Genomic DNA, 8,041 nt, shown 5'->3' with positions numbered 1-8,041 from the left:
ACACTGTGTGCGGCAGGTGGGACACAGAGAGGATGCACTGTCAGTTACACTCTTCTAGGTACACTGTGTGCGGCAGGTGGGTAACTCTCTGGAGTCTCTGCTCTTGCTGCATGTGCTGGGGGTCGGGGGCGACTCTCTCCCTCTGCTCATAGGAACTAAAACAAATTCTATCATGCAGAGACATTTTCCTACATTTCAACCATTTGGAACCTTTCTTCCCTTACTTTTTGTCCGGTATTTGGCCATGAAGGGTGAGTGTTACTTACCAGCTCGTCCTTCTCGGAGGCCAGCTGGGAATTAGGCTTCTCCTCCTCCTCCTCGTGTGTGAGCTTCTCATACAGGTCGCTGACGATGAAGGAGGGGTAATATCTATCCCTCAGCACCTCGTACACATCTCCTTGGATTTTGCTGAACACCTCAATTCCTTTGTTCCCCACGAGACATTGCTGGATTTCTTTGTAAAGTGACTTTTCCACAGAAATTTCCTTGCTTTCAACAAAGAAATGCTGATACATTTCACTAACTAATTGTGGAATTTCATTCTGAAAAGACAGGAAGGTGACAGGAGAGGAAGGTAAGAAAATAGTCTGAGAGAAATGATTTCTCACTACATTCCCTGCACATTAAAGCCAGCAGGGCAGTGTCTCGATGTACCCTGGAACTATAAACTTGGGTTCAGCCTTCTATATTCACATCCAGAGCCCAGGGGAAATAGCAGACCTGGAAATGAAGCCACAACTCCTTTAAAATGGATACTGATATTGAGCAGTTAATATTTGCAAAGTGTTACAGAATGAAGGTCCAAAAATCTAGGAAATAAAAGAGTTCAGTTCTCTGGGAAGCATCCTGGGCTCCTCCAAGGGACCGCTGACAATGGGCTGACAAGTGATGCCCTTGACTGAGGGAGGATAAGTCTGGAGCTGAGTCAGCTCTTGGGACACCTAGCTGGGGGAGATAACAAGGCCAGAACTGAGCTGGATTCCAAAATTCTTTAAAGTCTCACCAATTATACTAGAACTAACTTTGCAATGAATCAAAACTGTATTAATGTCACTGCTTTGTCCCTACCAATCATATTAGAGATTACCTAAGCCTTCTGGAAAATTCTCCTAGCCCTACATAAGATGAGCCTACAAGCCCCCCTGGTCTTTGCTTCTGCATGCTGGTAATTTCTGCAGAATAAATGCTCTTTGCTTTTGTATACTATTTGAGTCTGGGGTCTTCCTCCAGCAATGCTTAGATCCTAACAAGGAAAATAAGTTAAGAACAAGACTAGCTCTTCGTATTCAACAGATCCCTCAACTTCACAGAGACATGACGTATAAAGTCCTACTGACTTTTATCTGATGTAATAATGGGAAGTAGTCACCTTACCAACATGAAAAGAAATTCTCACCCTGGAAAGAAGCCAATAGAATAGTTATATATAAAAACACAGCAGGTGGGCTAGAGAGATGGCTCAGCAGCTAAGAGAACTAACTGGCTGCCCTTCCAGAGGACCAGGCTTCAATTTCCAGCAACCACGTGGTAACTCAAACTGTCTTTAACTCCAAGACCTGACATCCTTACAAAGGCATACATGTAGGTAAAATGGCAATGCACATAAAATAAAAAAATAAATAAATAAAATAAAGTAAAATACAAAAACAAAAACACAGCAGGTATTCTTCAGGGTTAATGCTTCAGAGTAACTCCATTGTCCTCATCCACTTGGGGCAGCGTAGTCCTGAGAGGTACACAGGGACAGGCCATTGTGCTCTACTGTAGAAATACAACCCTCTCTTCCCATACACATGCTCCTCACGTGCTCCCAGGTGCTCCCTTAACTCTGCGAACACTATACAAACCCCTGGACAGCTTTAAAAAGAAAGATGTCAACTTAATGACCACAACTCCTTTTCCCGACTGCCAGATCAAACTGGCTCCTAGTAGGAAGCTATCATGCTCTTTTTTTTTTTCATTGCAAAGTTTGAGATTCAGAAGCTTGGAAAGATTCTTTAGATTACTCTTTACGATATTCTTTTGAGAGTAGCCAGAAGTCACCTGGAGTCAAGGCCAGTGGTTATCTTGAGTAACAAATGGCAACTTGTGCCTTCTAAACCAGAAATTAAAAGTATTACTAGGATTTTAAAATATCACAAGACTGAATTTAGCTATATCAGGTACTTAATTTGGTTTTCTAGTCTAGCAACATTCACATGCAAATAAAATTAAGTGCTCTTTGCACTTATGTTAATGAATCAATCAAATGCTATATGCAAATATAATATATATGTCATATATGTAAGTTAGACATATTTACCTACACAAAGAATGTTCAGACATTCGTTAATTCTGAAGCATGTACTGAGAACTTCAAGTACAATGTATAACCTACTGGGTTCTTTGCTGTAAGAGGCATTGGAAGCCAAAAACATTCACGGTCCTTTATTCAGTCATATTTTATGTGAGAAAAAAACAACAGTAAAAAGTGTACATCACAAACAGAAGGGATAAAAAGCATGAAGATTACACATGGTAATGAAATACACAAGATGACAGAGCCGGTTGACACGGCTGAGGCGATGTGATAATACAGTCTTTTAAGAGCAACACGGATGAATACATATTTTTGTAGTTCATTAAAACAATGAAATCCAGTCTTTTGGTATGCTTGTAAATATTTTTCCCTGACTGTTCAGCCAAAAGCATCTTCTATAAAAATGCAGTATAATTTTATTTACCATAATGGGCTGAGATATGTTACAATATTATGATATAAAATGCTCCTTTACTATATACTTATCCTAAAGCATCATGGAGGTGATAACACGCAAGCTTTCATATATTTCAATATATCAATATATCATTAATATTCCTTAAAGCTTAAGTACACTACCTTGTTAGCATTCTTCAGGTGTTCCACAGACTCCCAAAAGCCAACCAGAGCCCGCCTGTCCATCCGTTCCATGTATGTTCCAAAGCGCTCTCGGTAGAAAGGGTTGGTCATAATATCTTCAAACTGAAGAATCTATTAAAAGAATATAAGAATGTGTGGTGGTCTGGATGAAAATGGACCCCATAGGCTCATGGGGAGTGGTAATATTAGGAGGTGTGGCCTTGTTGTAGTAAGTGTGTCACTGAGGTCTCCAGTGCTCAAGCCACGCCCAGTATTGCTCTCTTCCTGCTGCCTGCCAACCTGGATGTAGAGCTCTCAGCGGTCTCTCCAGCACTGTGTCTGCCTGCAGTTTGCCATGAAGATAATGGACTAAATCTCTGAACAGTAAGCCAGCCCCAAGGAAATGTCTCCTTATAAGAGTTGCCATGGTCATGGTGTCTCTTTATGGCAATAGAAGCCCTAAGACAGAAAGGTTTTCTAAAGATAAAATCTGCTTTTAGCTTACATGAATTAACTTCTACATTTAGGAAAAGTGCACTTTCAGGTCATAAACAATGTAATATAATATACCACATAAGATGAAATATCTAACAATTTTTAATTGCAGATTACTGAATATTCAAAATGCATACACTCAAAAATCACTAATTTTATTCATTTATAACATTTATAACATTTAGTCATTCAACAAAGATTTGACATCTACTGATATCAGGACACAGATAACATCCTTGTCCTAATACGGTGATCAATCATGCAACAAACTGATGTGCAAGCTGGCCTCGAGGAAGCTAGGCACTATTGGCACTGATGTGTAAGCGTCATATATTTTAATTTTCTTTTCCCCCTTTATTTTTTTCTTAACTCTTCAGTCTTTCCACTGGGGATCATTTGTGTATGTTGAGAGCAGGGCAGAGGAGTGGGGCTGGGTCCTTGATCAGAACAAGACAAAGATTTCTTTGTTTTCACGTGGCAATAAAATCTTTCAATCCAGTGAGTTTCTATTCGATCACTAGGCCTCAGTTCCTCTGGATCTGCAGAATAAGGAGGCTGCCCCTTCTTCATGGAGATTCATAACAGCTGTCATGTCACAGATCACAGCAAGCAACAAAAACTGAGCAGGAAACTGAATCATGAGTTTTTGAGAAAACAGATATTATTATAGATATTGGTGTGTTAAACTAAACTTCAGAGGTTGCTTTCTACTAAGTATGAACAAAAGCATTGGCAGTGTGTTAGGAGTTGTTAGAACTGATATCAGATGGGATAGGTACTGGTGCTCAGTGGGAGAGTTAGCACTTTGCGAAGCGCATTCACACACGCACATACTCAGACAGACAGACAGACAGACACACACACACACACTCTTACCTCTTCAACGGTTTCATAGAATTCACCAGTGAAATGATATAGGCCTAGAATTTTCTTTGGGAAAGGATTTTAAATTCTGAATTAATTTAACACATCTAAGGCTATTCAGATATTTTCTTCTTGTTCACTTTTAATAATTTGTGAATTTTAAAGATCTAATCTACTTCATTTAAAATGATATATTCATTCACTTAAAGCTGTATTCATGGGACTTTCCTTTGAGATGCTGTTATCCATTCTTAGGTGTCTACTACTGTACTTCCTCTGTGTGTGTGTCTGTGTGTGTGTGCACATGCTTATGTACATGTGTGTACATGTACATGTGTGTGCAGTTGCACATGCCTGTGCAGACCAGAGATGGATGATGTTGTCTTCCTTGGTCACCTTCACATTTTTTTCAGCTAGGATCTGTTTCTGAACCTGGCTGGAACTCGGCTATATAGCTAGACTAGCTAACCTGCAATCTGCAGTCTGTCTGGCTCCTTCTCCTAGTGCTATGATTACAGGAAGATGCTACTGTGCACCCAGCTTTTCATGTGTGTGGGTGTCAGAGATTCGAGCTTGGCTTCTTGTGTGTGTGTGTGTGTGTGTGTGTGTGTGTGTATGTGTGTGTGTGTGTATGAAGAATTTAACTGACTCCAGCTCCTACTATCCTTTGCTTAGGGTTTTCTCTCCCCTTTCTTTGTGCCCCATACTTTGTCTATGTCAGTATTTTTCTGATTGCTTTCTTTTACATGCAGCACATGAGGAGTTCCATCTTTCACTCTTACATAACTCCCATTGTCTCTCTTTCCTTCACTCCAGTTTTTTTAAGTAGTACCTGTTGAAGGGCTGTTACACCACTAACTTCTGACCTTTCAAATACAGACATCATGGTGTGCTTTTGTCCTAAGTGTTGGCTTGGCAGTTCCACAGATATTAACACACTGTGTTCTCGGTGTTCTTGACAGTTATTAATTTTCTTTATGATTTCCTTTTTGACTGAAGCCTTAGATATGTTATTTCTATTTCCAAACATCTGTGAATTTTTTAGATCTTTTTCTATTATTCATTTCTAACTTTAATTCCACTGTGATCAGATAATAATATTTGTATTAATTCTTTTAGATTCAGGGAGAATAATTTTATCATTCACCAGTTATGATTCTTCTTAGTTGTTGCCTACTGTACACGCTGCTGTTTTGGAGTGACTATCTTGGAAATGCCTATTAGTCCCAGTTGGTGTTGGCGATGCTCAGATGGTCTGTGGTCTTGCCCATGTTCTATGGACCTGCTATAACAGTTACTTAGAGCAGCAGATTAATACCTACAACATCAGCTCAACACTTTCCCACTTGCTGGTTAGTTTTTGCTTTATGTCGATATGTCAAAACTTGCTTATGTCAAAGAAGTTCTCTTATTGACTATATACACATTAGGATTTCATGTCTTCTGTGTGGCTTGATTCCTTTATCATATATAATATTCTTCACCTATGGTTATATTCTTTGTTCTGCAATCTGTTTTGTCTGATATTTCTTTTCTTTAGTGTCCACATGGCATGTCCTTTTCTCTCTTATGTTTCCACCCAACTCTTCCTCTATAGTCTTTGTCTTATAAGCAACATAACATCGCTAGCCTCTTATACACTGCCAATCTGCTTCGAACTGGCTGGCTCATCTAATTTAGAAGTGAATATTTTGAAGTAAATTTTGTGGTTGTTCTTCTTGACCAGATTGGGATAATAAGGTTACAGAAAAGGGTTCTATCCATTTATGAAGATAAAAATCAAATCAAATCAATTGTAACTACAGCAGGACCAACCACCATTGGGATTCTGTAGTATTATCTGAGTCTTCCAGCCTAATGACTGGAGAAAACACTTTGACAATAAGAATAACTCATGTTATAGAAAGTGTGCTTTCCCTTTCTCCATTCACTTAGAAAGAATGAATTTAAAAATGTGGCAAGCTTTGGACTGTCTTCCTGTAGTCACCAGAAGGCAACCTGCATAGAAATCACATTCCCATGACTTTGCTGTACTATAACCTGTCACACTACAGAGCCCTCAGGTTCCTCTCTTACGTATACATAAGTTGTGTATATTCTTATTTTATAGTAAAATGGGATTCTTTGCAAATAGGCATTTTATCCTACTCCTTATTCTAGTTCAATAACCAAAACACGGTGAGCCATCCATGAATGCCTACTGAATGAATGAATGCATGAATGAATGCATGAATGCATCAATGAATGAATGAATGAATGAATGAATGAGTGAATGAATTAAAATAAGGAAAGGACACAGGATGAATTCCTTCTCTGTGATAAATGTTGCTAGACATTAAGAGGACAAAAACTGAGGGCAGAAGGCAAAATTCTCCTGCCAAGTGTACCCTCTCCAACCCTCACCTAAGTGAACCCTCTCCAACCCTCACCTAGAGCTTTCACTTTGCATGATAAAACAGAATGTCAGATACCACACCTGCCAACAGTCAAACAGACTCTAATGTGGGCATCCCACTATCAAACAGGGGCTCCTTGAGCTGCAGCAGTTCCACATGTGTAAGATGCTAAGGAATTCTGGCCAGATGTGATGCCACCCTCCTACGTCTGAAACAGAGAGAAAGGTAAAAGCTCATCCTAGAAGAGGGAGGCAGGGGATATACAGGTATGAGCCTGACTAGACAGACATGCTTAGGGACTCCGAAGATCAGAGGAAGGAAGAGTTAGAGGCTGCTGCCAGGGTCTCTGTGGCCAGTATCTGACAAAAGAAGGAGTTGGCATTGGCTGCGAAGCCCTGCACCTCAAGCTCCTGCAACAGTTTCCTCCATCCAGTCCTGTTCCAGGTCTTAGAAGACAACCATGACCTTTGCATGTAGAATAGCTGCTAAACGGGACTAGAAAACATCCCTGTGCTCTGCAGGCTTTACTCACCAGCAGCAGATAGTCCAGATGCTGTGGCTAAGAGCTGATACTGTCATGTTATGTCAGAAAGCACTGGGGCTGTAAGTCAAGTACACTTGGGTCCTATCCACTAGTTCTGCCTCAGCCTATCTACGTGGCTTTGGGCAATATACTAAATCTGCTACTTCATTATTTAAAAGATGAAAGAACCACTCATAGCTAAGTGAGACGGTCTCACTTCCGCGGAGGTAATTCTGACCTGGTTGATAACGGGTAACGTTGATGGAGGCCCTACAAACAGAACGTTTCTGGGTGAGTGGAGAGAAGGGCTGGGAAGAGGCATGTGCACACATATACACATGCACCTGCCTATCATCGACTGTCATTTACACAATTCAAGCACACCCAGTCACATGGCTTTTTACTCATGAAGCCAACAGCATGAGCCTGTAGCAATGGCATGTGTCTCAAATGCTAGAGTGGTACAAGGACATGCATGTGCTCACACTGTGTTTATAATAACTGGGATGTCCAAACAAGAATCTGCAGCGTCTACCTTTTGGCTCTGAGGCCCTTCCCCTTCATCCGAGGCCCCATCCTCTTGCTGGTCATAGGCAGGACCTCCCAGGATTCGGATTCTCTTCTCACACTGTTTCTTTGCCACAGTCAGCTGGTTAATGTACCTTTTCATGTTCCTGGCTCTCAAGAGATCAGTTTTCATGGCAGCTGATTCCTTACCTTGAATGAGAGGAATAGGAAGAGAACAGAGCTTAGGACCCTGCATCCACAGCAGATGCGCATGGAGCTCATATCCAAATCAATCTCAAGGAGGCAAGAGCCAAAAGCCGGACCAATACAGATGTGGATAACCAATACAGATGTGGATAACCAATACAGATGTGGATA

At 40.7% G+C, this 8,041-nt stretch overlaps 1 protein-coding gene across 1 annotated transcript in view; it reads right to left on the bottom strand.

Annotated features, from left to right (window-relative positions):
• Snx25 (sorting nexin 25) overlaps nt 1-8,041 on the bottom strand; it is a 108,499-nt gene that overhangs the window by 25,485 nt on the left and 74,973 nt on the right. The window contains exons 7-9 of the mRNA XM_028757695.1: nt 7,692-7,873; nt 2,879-3,010; nt 267-542 (exon numbers count right to left, since the gene is read on the bottom strand). Of these exons, the coding sequence (XP_028613528.1) occupies nt 267-542; nt 2,879-3,010; nt 7,692-7,873 (590 nt within the window). The remainder of the gene's footprint in view (nt 1-266; nt 543-2,878; nt 3,011-7,691; nt 7,874-8,041) is intronic.

This window comes from Grammomys surdaster, unplaced genomic scaffold (assembly GCF_004785775.1).
Source record: "Grammomys surdaster isolate TR1022 unplaced genomic scaffold, NIH_TR_1.0 126178, whole genome shotgun sequence".
Classification (NCBI taxonomy): Eukaryota; Metazoa; Chordata; class Mammalia; order Rodentia; family Muridae; genus Grammomys; species Grammomys surdaster.
The sequence above is the reverse complement of the archived record's forward strand: the minus strand, read 5'-3'. Positions and strand labels throughout refer to the sequence as shown.